The 16684-nt window shown below is 56.7% G+C and overlaps 3 protein-coding genes across 3 annotated transcripts; 2 read left to right on the top strand and 1 right to left on the bottom strand.

Moving 5' to 3' along the window:
* Nucleotides 1-2129: 2129 nt before the first annotated feature.
* On the top strand, nucleotides 2130-4011 carry C8Q71DRAFT_727093 (uncharacterized protein; the record flags this gene model as incomplete). Its single annotated transcript, XM_047921820.1, has 3 exons — nucleotides 2130-2316; nucleotides 2353-3905; nucleotides 3931-4011. The coding sequence occupies 3 exons, from the start codon at nucleotides 2130-2132 to the stop codon at nucleotides 4009-4011; spliced, it is 1821 nt and encodes a 606-aa protein (XP_047774130.1).
* A 6927-nt stretch (nucleotides 4012-10938) lies between these two features.
* On the top strand, nucleotides 10939-13914 carry C8Q71DRAFT_862024 (uncharacterized protein; the record flags this gene model as incomplete). The annotated part of the gene is made up of 1 exon (XM_047927980.1): nucleotides 10939-13914. One exon carries the CDS (start codon nucleotides 10939-10941, stop codon nucleotides 13912-13914), a length of 2976 nt encoding a protein of 991 aa, XP_047774129.1.
* A 483-nt stretch (nucleotides 13915-14397) lies between these two features.
* C8Q71DRAFT_862023 (uncharacterized protein) lies at nucleotides 14398-16503 on the bottom strand (the record flags this gene model as incomplete). Its single annotated transcript, XM_047927979.1, has 7 exons — nucleotides 14398-14641; nucleotides 14714-14883; nucleotides 14945-15097; nucleotides 15160-15324; nucleotides 15410-15592; nucleotides 16133-16336; nucleotides 16399-16503. 7 exons carry the CDS (start codon nucleotides 16501-16503, stop codon nucleotides 14398-14400), a joined length of 1224 nt encoding a protein of 407 aa, XP_047774128.1.
* Between the last annotated feature and the right edge of the window lie 181 nt (nucleotides 16504-16684).

The following is a 16684-nucleotide window of genomic DNA, read 5'->3' as shown; positions in this document are numbered from 1 at the left end:
GTAGCTACGTAATCGTAGTTGCCTTAGTTAAGAAATGAATTGAGGATTATCTCGTTGTGAAGAGGATTAACACAACAATTTGAGTGATCGACTTATGAGGATTAGTCAATCGAGAATCGATTTTGCTCAACAAGTTCAAGCACTAAGTTTGGAGTGGCACAGTAGTGCCTACGTTCTTAGTGAAGCTAAGAAACTTGGTTGATCGAAGTAAGTCTGTTACGATTATAGTGAATAGAGTGTTACAACAATAGTTGAGGATGCCACTAAGCACAAACCCGACTCTAACTGTAGATCGTGTTGAACTTTGACTATTTCAAGTGTTATCACATGGGATAGGACTTATCCTTACCCGTTATGGACTTATGTTCTTCATTGCTACATATTACGTACATTCTTGATGGACTAGATCCAGACCTGCAGCACATGACTTGTTTTAGACCTGTACGGAACATTCCACATGGTTCCATCATATTCCAGATCATTCCTTGATGTTCCATCACATTCCTTGATCACATCACTTCACATCATTGATCACATCATTGATCTAGGCCTGTCCAGTCCTTTCCAGTGCCTTCCAGCACGTTCTATCTATAGTGCCATGTCGCATCATCCTGATGTATTTGCTCATTGCACTACATCAGGAAAACTGGAGTAACTCAAATCACTCATATAGAGTAGCTCCATGATACCAGCCTCAGAGCGGAGATTGAGTCTCGTCTGTGAGAACCGGTGATCCGAGGCTACACCTGTGCAGTACTCCAAAGCGTCACTGTGACTCTCAGTGCCCGGCGGCGGGACAGTCGAGCGTGTCCACAGGCTCAACTTGAAGTCGGCAGTACCACTTCAAGTTCGGGGGAATGATCCATACTATGAGTCATATTGTCGCAAAGTCATCGCATATATACAATAGAATTAGTGGATTACTACGTTAATGACCGTGACTGCAGGAGGATTGAATGTGTGGAACAGACAGACGACGCGCAGTACCCAGGCGCGTTACAGACTCGGACAGTGTAGTCGACGGGCGAGTAATGCTGAGACTTTGACCTGTATCTATCACTGCGCCGTCAATGACTTGGATTGTCTCTGAGCATCTGGAGCATATGCCATGAAAGTTTCTGACGGCGACGACGCTCGCTGCATATTGTATAGCTGTCCGGGAGAGAGCAGGGCGGGCGATTCGGATCGTGTCCAAGTCATCTGCGATGGTGACAAAGGAGATGGACCTGAAGCGGACGGGACTTCAAGTGGCGCCGGCGACGCCAACGGCGATGAATGCGATACTTGAAGCAGTGTAGACGAGCTCCACGAAGGCGTGGCTGAAGCGGAGGCGTCGCCAGAAACACTGTTCAATGGTGACTGGTCAGTGTTATGGATGCGGTAGAACGCATCAAAGCGGCGTACGCTAACGTGTATAGGAACACCTACGAGAATCGCGACCCGCAAGTATTCGTTCCTCGTCCATAATTAATTAGTACATATTTGTAAACCTACTGTAATCACTTAGACGCGCGCTCACGGTTACCTCACGCGCGTCCAGCAATTAGACGCTAGCTTCTTGATCTCCTACTCCTTCGTCCGTGTGCGATACCGCGCCGTCCGAATTGGGAGAAAGCTACCTAGTCGTGCGAGCTCCTCGCTCCTCGACGCACAGAGCGTGCTCCTCGCCGTTCTGGGGAAGAGGCTCCTCGCCACTTCCTGCCTCGAGTACAGCTCCTCGCTCACTCGTCCCCTGGGCTCCTCGCTACAGGCACGCCCCCTTCTCGCTGGCCATCTGCCCTCGCACGACCACGACTAGTCGCGTCGGCTCCTCGCTTAGACTCGACCACTCGTATCTTGCTGGCTCCTCGCCAGCACACGACAGCTTGCGTGACTCACTGGCTCCTCGCCTCGGTCAGGCACCCAGCTCCCGGCTGGCTCCTCGCCAGCACACGACCCTAACGACTCCCTTTACGACCAGGTCGCGAAGCGACCACCAACGTTCGAGCCGCTAAGCAGCCCGTTCCCTACCTTTGCGAGTAGACGAAACCACCGTCTCTCACATTGGTGGACACTCAGGGGAACGGTCCACTGCTCTACCGGTTCGTAACCTTTACTCTCTACCTCCCTTTCCTCTCCGACCGGCCGCTATGACCGCGCGCACCCCTGCTGCCGGTACTTCGTTCCTCGGCGATGCCTCACGGCCATCTCGTCCTTCGTCGGCTCTCCCTTCGGGATCAGCCTCGCCCTTCACGCACATCTCGGCCCCAACTCCCGAACGGACGGCACGAAGAAGAGTCGCCACGACTGAGGACGTAGAGGATGTGGGAGGCTTCGGTAAGTTGCCCATTACACCCCTTCTCCCCTCCCAAGGCCGAGTGAGCGATAGTGCCCGCTCCTCGGTCTCCTCCCATCCGGTCGCCTCTCCGGATTTTCCACGGACGTTGCTTGTCCCAGGAACTCTGGACAATGATCCCCCTTCCGGAGTGCAACCTCCACGCGAAATCCAACCCTCGACGTTTGTCGAGTCGCCCCGCCCCCGGCCAGCTGATAACAGCTCGCAGACTGCGCTGCCGCCAGGATGGAGCGCCCAGCACTCGCCTCCGGTCACTCCTTCCCCTGCCGACTGGTTCTGCCCCGTGGAGGTCAGCACCTCTGGAGCACCCGTGTACGTCCCCCAGCCCGTCGCCACGTCCACTCCTTGGAAGTCAAATGATTCCCCCGAGGTCTCGGCTCCTGCGAACTCCTCAGTCTCGGCCGAGGAAATTAGGCTAGCCGCGAAGGAGGCCGTCGATAAGGTCCACCTCCGGGACCTAGTGGACGAGTCCGGTCGATTCAAGGCTCACCTCCGCAAGCCGGCGGAAGCTCAGGCCACCTTCAACGACCTCAACGCTCGGGACGCTATAGGAAATTTCGGAACGTTGTTCGAGGAGACTAACATCTTCATTGCCGAAGACTTAGACCCTCGCGACATCATCGACGCCGCTGACCTCGAAGGAAAGGAATCTCGGTACCGAATCAAGGCCCGAGCGATGCTGCGCATCAACTATATAGTGGAGGGTCTCGAATCATTGGTCAATCAAATGCTGCGCTTGGAGGATGCGAATCGCAAGTGGAAGACGGATCACGCGGGCTCACTCATGAGCACCCTCCGAGCTTCGGCCTCTCGTGGGCTCATCTCGGACGCCTTCCGAGTCGTCCAATACCGTGCAGCTAAGGCGGTTACGCTGATCCATCAGCGACGGGCCCTTCACGACGGGATGAATTACCCCGATTCCGTCAAGTCCACGGTTTCGGACTTTAGCCAACACGTCCGCGCTTCGAACTCCAAGCGTATGATGATCGACAAATGGCTCGACCACCCCGATATCTTCTCGAACCTGACTCCCGAATATCAAGCGGTCGTTCTAAGACGTCTAGGGAACTCGGAAGGCGTTGACCCGGAATTAGCAAACTTGCAAATCCCTCCTGACCAGCGGTTCCGATGGCCCCCGCTTTCGCTGCTCGTCACTCCAGTAGTACACGGAGCTTCCGTGTCGATGGCTGGAAGCGCCGTGCATCCTTCACGGACGTCTTCGGCTGCGCGAGTCGAGTTGGACATAACTCGAGCGTCTCCTTCCGTACCTTCCGAACCTTCCTCTCCTATCATGACGAAAGGAAGTGTTCGCTTCCCTCCTACGGTGGACACGCGCCCGCGTTATTCCCATCGGTCGAGTCACGCGAACTCCGACTTCACGCTCCCTCAGGTCGCGGAAGACGTAGGAAGAAAAGTCCAATTTCAAGACCCCCCTCACTCCCGAAAGGACTCGGCCGCTCCGGGATTAGGAACTCCTGCCCCGGAACTTCGTTCATCTGAGCGAAGATCCTCAGCGCCCTGGCCGCGCGGGCATTCAATTGCTCTTCCCGAATCCGCGGCCGCGCAGACCGTACGTGACGCCGTATTCCCGTCAGCTCGACCTTCTTCCGCTCCTCGACCTCCAACCTTCGCCTCCCGCCAGAACTCTCCGTTACGAGACGCCCCGCCTCATTTAGAAGGTCATTATTACGAACAAACGCGTCAATCCGCTGGTGCGGATGGCAAGAAGACCTTCGTCTACGAGTCGCGCACTTCCGGTCATCCGGCGCATGGAGGAAACGTCCCTCCTGCGTCGGGTTTTCCGAACAAGGCAGAACAGAATCGTCACGACTCTAGGTCTCCCAGCGTATCTCATTCAAGCCACTCCAGCCGAGGAAGAGAAGGTCCTCCCCCCGGTGGCCCTCCTGGACCTGGTGGTCCCCCTGGAGGAGGAGGAGATGGAGGAGGTGGAGACGGAGATGGGAACAATCGTAGACCGGGCGGAAGCGACCGCTCTCCCTCTCGAAATCCCTACGACCGACGACGATATAGAGGGAGTGACGGCGGCCCTCCAGGAGGAGAGCCTCCTTACGGGGGAACTGCCGCGCCAAACTCTTCTCCTGACAATCGACCCACCATCATCATCCAACAACTCCCTGCGCCTAAAGAGGCAGGTCTTAGGCTCGACCAGAAGATTACGCGAAGTTCCATCCCTAGTTGGGACGGAAGTCACAATACGATCCTCATCTATCTGCACAAGATGAATAACCTGGCCAGAAAGAACGACTCCATCGCGAGAGACCTCGGAGCAGCCGCTCCGGATAAGTTCACTGGTCGCGCGGAGCGTTGGTGGCAACTCCTCGACTTCCAGACCCAGAAGCTATACTCCTCCGACTGGTGGAAGCTCTACGAAGGCATCAAGATCCAATTCTTCACGCACAAGTTTGAAGTGTCTCTACGTACCCAGTACGATGGGCAACGCTTCCGTCAGTCCGGACATGACAAGGAACTCCCTATGGATTTCGTAGATCGCAGACTCTTGTACCACCGACATCTAACCAGCGCGTTGCAAGACCCAGCCTTCGAAATAGCAGCGGTGATGCAGAACGCTCCTCCCACTTGGTCCACGGTCCTCTCGCTGGATTCCATCGAGACCGTTGCCGCGCTGATGGCCAAAGTGGCGGACAAGTCGGACGAGCTTATAGCCTTCGCGTCGATGGCCCCCGCGCGTACCTCGCAATACGAACAACGGCTCCACCTCCCCTCTTCGAAAACCGATTCGCGGACCTTCTCTACGGCTCGACGAGCCTTCGCAGTGGATGGCCGTTCGGGAGGTTTCGCTAGTGATCTCGAAGAGGAAGACGATCCTCCTCTCGTTCCCCCGACCGTGAACGAGAATTCCGTTCCGGCCGCGGCGAATGGGGACGCGGCTCGCGAAGCTCTCGCTCTCAATACTCAGTCGAGGGCTCCCCCGTCTCGTCCCACGAGAGGAGCCAGTCGCCGACCGCCTCCGGCCGGTCATAAGTACCCTCGAGATGATTCCGTCAAGAGCAAACGGCCTCCTCCAGGAGATTGTCGAGTTTGCGGTAGTCCTTTCCATTGGGATCGGGATTGCCCCCATTGGAACGAGTATGACATCGGCCGAAGAGCCCTTCTAATTAACGCCGAGTACAATTGTGATGAACATGAGAACGAGGAGTACGAGGAGGCGTTCGTCGCCTATATCTGTAGTAACATGAACAATGCCAGACTGTCTAACGCTTTGTGGGCGGATGTTCGCCGAGCCGAAGGAGAACAACTCGAAGCATCGGTAAAAATGAAGCGTTCCTTGAGCGTTACATGCGAGGACGTCGACGAAGATCCGTCGCGCCCTTTGCATCCGCTGCCTACCGACCATCCGCACCTCCTCGAAGAGATCGAGACTCTCAGGCGTGACCCGACTGACTCCCTGACTGACATGTTAGCCGAGGCTCTGTCCGTGGATGGGTCCTCGCATTACTCTGGCCATCCGGACCGTTTCGCGAGGACCGCAGCCGCAGTGGACGACAGCGTCCCTGCCGCTTACGCCCCTCCTAAACTAGGCGATCCCCTAATCGTTCCCCTCGCTAGAGTACGTGATCCGCCCGCAGGGCATTCCACCGTTGGGGTAGCTGCCCTGTCCTTTCCGTTGCGCCTAGGGTGCTTGTCCCATCCTCCCGTAACCTGTAGGGCAGATTCGGGCGCCGACATCTCGCTGATTTCCCAAGAATACCTCGAGTCGCTTCCCGTCGCTTCTCGCCCTAAGGTCAAACAAGGGCTTCGCATGAACCTATTTCAACTGACAGGAGGTTTCCGCATATCGGGATACATCCAGACCCAAGTATACGTCGAAACGGAGCAAGGTCACGTCCTCAAAATGGTGGCTGAATGTTACGTGGTCCCTGGAATGTCCGCGCCACTGCTCTTGGGAGAAGATTTCCACGTAAATTACGAATTGAGCGTCACTCGCAGCGTAACAGAAGGATCTGCTATACGAGTCGGGAATACGGGGTATTCGATTCAAGCATCATCCTCAGTGCGTAAGGAAAGGCCGAGCCTCAAAGTAGTGGTCAAGGCGGTCGATTCCAAATTCGTTCGCGCCAAAACCCATCGACGACGTCGGGCTGACAGACATCGAGAGCTCATTAAAACCCAACGCCCTTCTGCCCTGGCTGCGCAGGATGTGCGAATTGCTCCGCACTCTTGTCGTCCGGTGCCTATCAGACCTCCGCTCGGCTCTCAGACGCAGTGGTTTATCGAGAAAACAGTGCTCGGTCAATCGGACGGGACCTTCTTGTTAACAACTCCAACTTTGATCAATTCCGATCACCTGTTTGTTCCCGTGACCAACCCTACGGATCGCCCGTACATGGTCCGAGAAGGCGAGACTCTGGGTCTCCTTCACGCTCCCGAGGGGTACTTCGCCGAGTCCACCCCCGAGCTACTTGTGCAAGCTTCAACAGTCCAGACGTTCATACGAGGGGCTGCTGGAGTGCTTCCGACCGAAGATAATGTCGTGAATTCGTCCGAGGATCTGGACGATCAGTGGGGGCCCAAGACAGCCGAACTCCCCGATCCGGAGACTTACCCGTCGAGCGAACTGGAGAAACTCCTCGACATTGGGCCTGAGTGGCCCAAAGAGCAACGTGATCGACTTATCCGCATGCTACGCGTGAATCAAGCCGCCTTCGCTTTCGACGGTCGACTGGGTCATAATCCGACCGAAGTGGAAATCAAACTGCAGCCCGAAGCCAAGCCTGTGTCGCTACCGATGTATTCGGCCTCACCCGCCAAAAGGGAAGTTATCGATAAACAACACGAAGCTTGGCTGAACCTCGATGTGATTGAACCGTCGAACAGTCCTTGGGGGGCTCCCGTACTAATAGCTTACCGGAACGGTAAACCCCGGTTGTGCGTGGACTACCGACGCCTCAACGCGGTAACCGTGCCGGACGAATTTCCCATCCCCAGGCAGAACGAGATCCTTCAAGCCCTGTCGGGCGCGCAAGTGCTCACTTCCCTCGACGCGCTATCCGGTTTCACGCAACTCACGGTCGCGGAAAACGATCGGGAAAAGACGGCATTCCGATCTCATCACGGGCTATTCCAGTTCAAACGATTACCTTTCGGGCTGCGCAACGGCCCCTCGGCCTTCCAGCGTGTCATGCAGGGAGTTCTAGCTCCGTACCTTTGGCTGTTCTCGTTGGTCTACATCGACGATATCGTCGTGTATTCCCGCTCTTGGAACGAACACATCGACCACCTGGACAAGGTACTCAAAGCCATCATATCCTCGGGCATCACGCTGTCCCCGCCCAAGTGTCACTTCGGTTACACATCGATCTTGCTGCTAGGACAGAAAGTGTCCCGCCTAGGATTCTCCACGCATCACGAGAAAGTGCGAGCCGTCCTGGAACTAGCGCGTCCCAAACGTGTGTCCGATCTGCAAACCTTCCTAGGAATGACCGTCTACTTCTCCACTTATATCCCTTATTATTCATTCATTGTCTCGCCTCTATTCGAACTATTGAAGAAGGATCATAAGTGGGATTGGACGGCCGAATGCGAATCAGCATGGCAACGCGCGAAAGACGTTCTCCAGTCGGCCCCGGTCCTTGCTCACGCCGCGGCTGGTAGCCCATATCGACTATATACCGACGCGTCAGACATCGCCCTAGGAGCCTGTTTGCAGCAAGTGCAACCGATCCAAGTTGGCGATCTCAAGGGGACGCGAGCCTATGATCGACTGAGCAAGGCCTTTGGGGAAGGATCCCCTGTCCCCTGCCTCACCTCGCGAATATCCAGCAAGTTCGACGATAGCCCCCCAGCGGGTCAGTGGGCCTCCACGTTAGACGAAACCACCGTCTACGTGGAGAGGGTCATCGCATACTGGAGTCGAACTTGCAAACCCGCCGAACGCAACTATTCGGCCACGGAACGCGAAGCCTTAGCGGCGAAGGACGGTCTCGTGCGGTTCCAGCCCTTCATAGAAGGAGAACAAATCACCCTGGTTACCGATCACGCGGCGCTTCAGTGGGCCAGGACTTACGAAAACACTAATCGCAGACTAGCGGCCTGGGGGGCCGTGTTTGCAGCATATCTGCCGAACTTGGATATCGTGCATCGAGCGGGTCGAGTACACTCCAACGTCGACCCACTGTCACGACTTCCTAGAGAACCCCCAGCCCACGACTCGCCTCTATCAGACCCGTCAGTTCCAATCATCACAGACCAGGTCAAGCCCGCAGCGGCCGAGTCAGCCGCGGAACGATCTCCAGCGGCGAAGATGGCAGCGGCCGTTACGCTCATCCAATCATGGGAGGATGTCCTTGATGCTTCGCCGGCATGGAGCCCCTTCAGTGGCAACCCCATCGACGACTCGGGCCTCAGCGTGGGGGGCGGATACAGGTCGAATGAGGAGGATACTCAGAGCATGATCGAAGTACCGATCTGCTCGAGAGATGAGGATACTCGGAGCATGATCGATTTTCTGATCTGCGCGAGTACTCCGAACTACGACGAGGCCCGAGACGGCGTAGACAGCGAGGATAAACTAGCGGCCCCAGTTTCAACGAGGTTCAAAGAACATCGGCGTCCCCCCGTAGTGGCTACCCAGAAGAAGAGGAAGGAGACCGCGACGAAAGCATCGAGATCTAATCCGTCCCTTCCCACAACTGCGGATCCTAGCTCCCTCTACGGGCCGCCAGAGGACGTCTCTCCCCCTACAGCTCTCATCGAACTCAGTAGCGAATACCGCGAGAAGTTCGTGAAGGGCTACGCTAAAGATGCTTTCTTCAAAACGAAGTGGACGAAAGCTTCCGAGCCAGGGCTAGAGAAGTTCGCAGGCCAATGTTTCTTTACGGACGATTCGGGTTTGCTGTTCATGCGGACGGGTTCAGACCCAGTCAGATTGTGCGTCCCTCGATCGGAAGTATTCCCCCTCATCGCCAGGATCCACGACTCTCCATACGAATCTGCCCACGAGGGCCCAGCTAAGTTAGCTACGCGTATCAACTCCAGATTCTTTTGGCCAACCCTACGCAAAGACGTCAAAGACTACGCTATGTCTTGCGACGTCTGCCAGAAGACGAAAGCCGACCACAGAGCGAAAGCCGGATTCTTAAGACCAAACCCCGTGCCTAACCGCCCGTTCGAATGGATCTCATTTGACCTCATCACCGGCCTACCGTTCTCGGACGGATTCGACGCCATATTCGTGGCGGTCGACCGATGCTCGAAATACGCTCTGTTCATCCCCTGTCGAGGCACCATGAACACCGTGGAATTCGCTCACTTGTTCGTACTACAAGTCATCTTCCGCTTCGGCATCCCCGACCATATCATCAGCGACCGGGACGGCAGATGGATCTCCGAGTTCTGGAGATCCGTAGCAGCAGAATTGAACATACATCTCTCCCTCTCATCCTCTCATCATCCCCAACACGACGGTCAAACCGAAATCGTCAACCAGCGATTAGAAACGATGTTGAGAGCCTACGTGCAGGGAGACCGACAGGGTTGGGCACAGTGGCTTCCCGCTCTGGCCCACGCCTACAACTCTTCAATTCACTCAACGACCGGGTACTCTCCGTACTTCCTACTCTATGGATTCGAGCCGAAAGGGTCCGCGGATTTCATTGGCAACACCAACCGCTACGAGCAGCGCCCGCTGCTCGTTAGCGAGCGAGCCACCGAATTCGTCCTGAATATGGAACTTCACCGGCAAAGAGCTCGCGACGCCATAGCCATGGCTCAAGAACAGGCAGCCCGGTTCTTCAACGAGGGACGCCGTCCCGAAACTTTCCCGGTAGGCTCCCGCGTGCTAGTCAACCCGCACTCGTTAGAGCTGGTGGACGTCAAAGGCACCGGAAAGAAGCTAGTGCAGAGGATGCTGGGACCCTTCCTAGTCCAGGAGCAAGTTAACCCTCTCGTGTACAAACTAGCCATGCCCGACACCTACCCTATGAACCCGGTCATCAACCTCGAACATCTGCGTAGATACCGCGAACCCGCCGAGTCAATAACTGGCGTAGAGCGTCCCGTTCTACCGGATCCTCGCAACTCGGAAATCTTGGCAGCCGAGGAATTCGAGGTGGAGCGGATCGTCGCCTGGAGAAGAAACAAGTCAAAGAGTAATCGTCTCGAATTCCTCATCCGTTGGAAGGGATATAGCCCCGTGTATGACACCTGGGAGCCCGCCTCTCACCTTTCAAACGCATACGAGATTCTCCGCGAATTCAAGGCGATACACCGTCTGACGCGCTAATCTCGTCATCTGAACGACTCTCGCAACTCTGTAATATCACCCTAGTAGATAAGCAGCTGATAGTATAGTACGATAGAATAACCGTGGAGGACGGATTTCGCGTCTCGATACGCGTACCACGCGCCGGGGACTCCCACGTGACCGCGTCGCGGAGGTGTCAAGGCCAGCGTCTCTAGCGCGCTACCTCCCTTTCCTCCAACCACCACTCGCGAGTGTTCGAAATTTCCGAACCTCTGCGCCTTCCTCAGACGGGTGTTCGATCTTCGAACTTCGTCCTGCTCTCTCCGTCCCTTTCGCACCGCATTGGGAGTGTTTGATATCAAACCTCTCGAACGCTGTCATGGCTCCTCCTTCCAGGTCGACCACGCACTTGCCCCGTTTCCGCTCGTCTCTCTGGTTCCCGATGGACTACCAAGTCCTCCCTCAACGACTGCAGGTGCGAGATGCGAACTGGCCGCTGTATACGGGTCACCGAGCGGTCCGGGTCATGGCGGCGCTAGGTGACGGAACCTACGCCGTCTCTCCCAACGCCGACTACGTTCCCTCTCCTCCTCCTGGTCCCCAAGATCGAGAAGAAATCCTCTCCAACGGGCGACGAGGAGTATTTGAGCCGGGATACCACCCTCAGGAATGGAGGCGCGCCAGAGGACACTGGCCGTTCATCCACGGCGTCCCTCCCGGGGCGGAAGGCATCGATCCCGCCTACGTCCTCTTGGACTGCAAGCGCGGAAGCCTCCAAGGTACCTTCCGCCTGTTCTCCTCCCAGAGCGGGAAAGGCAAGTCGGACCCCGCCTTCATACAGGCTCTGACTAGCCTGTACGACGCAGAGCTCCAGCAAGCGGAAGGTTTCCTCTCCCAGGACCCGGATCCGCCGTCCTCTTTCATCCTCCGACCCGACGACGTGAAAGAGGCGAGGTACCAGTTTGAGTACATAGACTCCAACCTCGAAACGGCCCGCGGCAATGTGGCAATCATCCAGCGCCACCTGCTGGAGTTAAGGGCCTACTCGTACCGGTCCTACCTCCTGCAGACCTTTAACGAAGGACGCCTTGCGACGCCTTCCCCCCACCTCACGGGTATCGGCTGCTGGGTTCGTAGCTCCGACGAGGATCTTATGAAGCGTCTGGTCTGGTGTGGGATCCCGGTTTGGTACATCCGCCGCGACGGCCCTCCCTCGAACCAACTGCTCCTGCGAGTGAGCTCGCTCGATAAACGACTGTCGACGGAGCTATGGGACGACGAGGAACACGGCCCTCCTCGAGAAAAGAATAAGAAATCCTCGCGCCGCGAGAAACAGCTCGAGGCTGACTTCCTGTCCGCGGAGGAGGACTCGGATTTTGACTGGGAAAAGTCCCATGGTCTGCGTCGACCCCCTCCCGTCGCTGGACCTTCCCTTCCCACGACGCGTCCCCCCGCTCCTCAGACTACCGTCGATCCCTTCGCCGCCCTCTCCAACATCGCCGAAGAGGAAGGATGGGTCAACCAGTCCTACGTCAACCATGCTCAGCTTTCCTCGCCCCCGAGGAGCTCGCCCGATCGTAACAGAAGGATGATCGTCACTCCTCCTCCAAGAGTCGACTCGCCCATGATCATTGGTTCCCCTCCTCCTCGAGAGAGGATCGAGTCCCCGACGCGTCCCCCGCAAAGGATCTCATCGACGGTCCCAAACCAGCCGGACAAAGGCAAGAGGCGAGCGTCTCCACCGCCAAGCCAGCCCGTGCCGCTCCCTCCACTTCCTCGCCGAAGGTCCCCTCCCCGTCTCCCGGCTTCTACTCGTCGTCCCCGCTCGCCTCGCCGCCATCGCTCCCCTCCAGGCCGCCACCCATCTCCCCCTCCTATCCCGCGCCGCGAACGTACTCCCGTTCCCTCAGAGCGTTCTTCTCGTCGCCGCTCCCGCTCGCCCTCTCCTCGTCGGGGACGTCCTCGAGAACGTCGGTCCGAGCAATCTCGATCACCCCGGAGATTACACCTCTCCCCGGTGCGGTACACTCCCCGCTGGATGAACCGCCCCCCTTCCTCGCAAAGGATTGACTTCGACGAACGTCGTCGAGCCAATCGGAGGGAGGAGGTGATTCGTCCCCCGGCACGAACTCGGGAAAGGAGTCCGGTGCCTAGTCGGCGTTCGCGCAGCCCCGCGTCGCCCAACGAGCCCCGGGCCTCCTTCAGGCCGCCGAGTCCTCCCCCGGCAGCGTCGTCGCTACCCCTTGAGCAGAGGCTGGCCCCTCCTACCTCGGAGCCGCCCAGACGACCCCTACTGGAGAGGTTGGAAGCCGCCAGCCTGCTCTCTAGGTTGGGCCCCTCGAGCAGTACGGCCCCCGTGGAAGGAGACTCGAGCGAAGTGGTAGCCCGCGCCGGAGCGTCACTCTTCGAGCGACTGGGACTACCCCTCGAGAATCGGATCACTGACGTATCTCCTCTCACTCCCCCCGCACCTCCGGTCGTCCTACCCCCCGCGGACTTACACACGGTCAGCCTGCCCTCGGGAGTTCCTTTGAGGACCAGGCTTCCTCTGTACTCAGCCGCCGCGGTGGACGAGTATATTCATCATCCCTTCGAACGCGACGGGGGTGGACATACCCTTCGACTTGAAGGAGAGGACGAACTGGGCCCGGCGCCGACTTTTACGCAGGATGCGAAGACCCCGGTACCCTCCCCTCAACTCTTGCTAGCAGAGGGCGATGAAGGTTATCTGGCTACGATAACCTGGCTACAAAACCGAGGGCCGTGCCTCCTACGATTGGAAAGAAAGCCGGAGAACTGGTTACTACGGAACAACCGCCAATGGAGATCTAATCTCCGCGGTCCTCCCGACTTGGTGCGAGCGGCCAGGAACGATTCGACGCGCCCCTTGCCGGACGACGCTGTTAGCCCGTTGCGCAACCCTCTTCCGAACGAGAGGGAGAATGAAATCTGGAGGCTGAGGACCTTCTTGTTCAGGTACAACTTCGAGCGACTGGCTGCGAGGTTGCTACCGAGTCTACAAGCTGCCACCACGGACGCGGCCAGGGGGGCTGTTTGGGCCGGGGTACGGGACCGTATACGACGGGTATGGGGGGCGGGAGCAACGCTGTACCCCGCTGTCGATGAACCACGATACTTCGACAGTGACGACGACGCCGTACGCATGAGACATTGGTTCGCAATCAGACGTCTCATGCTCGAATGGAACCTAAGGGAGGATATCGCTCAAGACTTGCGACTCGCGATGGGGGGCACTGTTATGGATGCGGTAGAACGCATCAAAGCGGCGTACGCTAACGTGTATAGGAACACCTACGAGAATCGCGACCCGCAAGTATTCGTTCCTCGTCCATAATTAATTAGTACATATTTGTAAACCTACTGTAATCACTTAGATGCGCGCTCACGGTTACCTCACGCGCGTCCAGCAATTAGACGCTAGCTTCTTGATCTCCTACTCCTTCGTCCGTGTGCGATACCGCGCCGTCCGAATTGGGAGAAAGCTACCTAGTCGTGCGAGCTCCTCGCTCCTCGACGCACAGAGCGTGCTCCTCGCCGTTCTGGGGAAGAGGCTCCTCGCCACTTCCTGCCTCGAGTACAGCTCCTCGCTCACTCGTCCCCTGGGCTCCTCGCTACAGGCACGCCCCCTTCTCGCTGGCCATCTGCCCTCGCACGACCACGACTAGTCGCGTCGGCTCCTCGCTTAGACTCGACCACTCGTATCTTGCTGGCTCCTCGCCAGCACACGACAGCTTGCGTGACTCACTGGCTCCTCGCCTCGGTCAGGCACCCAGCTCCCGGCTGGCTCCTCGCCAGCACACGACCCTAACGACTCCCTTTACGACCAGGTCGCGAAGCGACCACCAACGTTCGAGCCGCTAAGCAGCCCGTTCCCTACCTTTGCGAGTAGACGAAACCACCGTCTCTCACAGTCAGCCTGTTGGGGCTCAGAGGATTGAGGTTGTACGCGGCCCTGAAGGATTGCCTTGATTGAAGCTTGTTCGTGTGCCATGTCCTGTTGCGAGAGCGGCTGAATGAAGTGCACAGGGTCGACAGGCGGAGCATGGAAGCCCGACGCGGCACTACAAACATCAATGTCAGTAACGTACTTCGGCTTAGAGAAAACAGTGGGATCACGGAAAGCTGGGACGCACAGGAGATCGTCAAACATAATGAACCGTAGCTGACGCCAGTCAGGGTTGTTGTCGAGCTGGCTGAGGTCGGCTCGAACGATCTGATATTCCGTGGACCAGCTCTTATTGAAGGCTTTCGGCTTGCGGAGACGATCACCCACGGCTAGCCAGAGCGAAAGCTCATACTTGATCTAGATTCATGATCAGCAACGAGGAATCGAACAGATTGTGCTGCCGTACACTTGTACAGACCAACAATATCAGCTCTTGTGATATCGGCTTGAAGTAGGTCTGGAAGCGACAGCCAAGTCCTTCTCTGTCGCTGAAGAATGCAGCCTTGATGATCGCCAAAATTACGGTGTGTTGGTACATCTTGGACCATACGTTCCTTGTTGCATCGAATTCCTGCCAGCACATCATAGGTTGTCAGATCCTGTTGTTTTGACTGGACCGCTGTCTGAACTCACCACGAAATGAAAGCAATTGTTGTCGGACAGCCTTTTCGCAAGCACGCAGTTGTTGCTGCGCTCTACATCCGTCCGTGGGCTTAGATGAAGACCATAGGCCTTCGGGACCAGTTCTTCAGCCACCTTTGCTACAAGCCCGTAGATGAAGCCATCCGCGCCTCCGAGCTGACGTGAGTTGATCCAAGAATTAGTAATGCTAGTAACAATTGGACGAGCTGTTTCAAGTTATCAGCGATGCCAGTGGACATACCAAGGTAACAATCCCGTCAGTCAAGGGCTGTGCATTTGGATTCTGCGTGTATGTCGATGCCTCCTCGCTGAACAGAGACAATACGAGATCCAGCTTTCGTTGTCGCTGTATGTCACGCTTCTTCCTTGTTATGGGTGGGAAAGGGTCCCGCGTAGCGAAGTGGCATTGAGCACGGCTGTAGATCTTCAGCAAGGATGAACGGAACACCGGGTCATTCCTGAAGTGTGAGAAAGTAACACGACGTTCATTCCAGGCTCGCTTTCGTGCCTGACTCGCTACTTCGCCATCACTGAGCTCTTCTCCTGCTCGTTTCGTACCAGCATGTATTGGGACTGCTTGCTCCAGCGACATGTTCCGACTTGGTGTTGTAAGTCCATTCGATCCGACTCGGGATGACTGTGACAGAGGTGGTGGCGTGACATGCGGCCTTGCACTATACGAGGGCGGCCAAGCGATCGACGGGGCGGTTTGCAAACTTGAAGCCGTACCTGCTCGAGGCGCAATATGGTCGAGGACTTGAGCGTCACGCATGAGAACCGTGCTATGGCTAGCTGGCATCATCATGTTGCGGTGAGTAGTAGAGTACGCTGGCGGTGATGGGCTATGACTAGGACGTGTGGTTGCTGAGAACTAGGAGGAGTATTCAGCTATGTTGACTCGATATCTGGGCTGACGGGCGCACTGCATTATCCAGCCGTTGCTGGTTATCGCTGGCACGCGCACCAACAGGTCGTCGAACAGTTGAAGTGCCAGTCGGAACATATGTGCTGTCATCTCTCGCTGAATACGTTCCGTCTTCTTGTGCTTGATGGAGCCAGGTACGTTCATTGGGTTCATTTGACATGGGCGAGCGTTCATCGAGGTAGTATTCTGTAGCTCGATGCTGCCGTTCCGAGAGGCGATCACCAGCAAGCTGCTGTGCGAACCCTGAAAGTAACACAGTAAGTCATCACTTGGCAAGGAACAGACCGCCGGGACACATGACGCACCAGGATCCACACGCGGATTGGGATAGACCGGTCGAGCACTTCGTCTAACTTCGGGTTGTCCATCCGGCGTGAGGCCAGTGCCAGCGTTCCCTTGTATGCGGACATGATTGGGAGGCATTAGTGGTTGTGGTAATGACGGTGGAATGTGTACGGAGGGATTAGGGAGCTGTCTATTAGTGTGATCGGATGGCTGTCGAGAATGACCTGGACTCGGAAACATAATTGGTAGAGCAGATTAGGTGCCTCCGAGCCCGGCGGTGTTGAGCACGGATGATATGTTAGTCTT

Source organism: Rhodofomes roseus (assembly GCF_022264815.1).
Source record: "Rhodofomes roseus strain CIRM-BRFM 1785 chromosome Unknown C8Q71scaffold_28, whole genome shotgun sequence".
Lineage (NCBI taxonomy): Eukaryota > Fungi > Basidiomycota > Agaricomycetes > Polyporales > Fomitopsidaceae > Rhodofomes > Rhodofomes roseus.
This window is presented reverse-complemented; position numbering and strand designations above follow the sequence as displayed.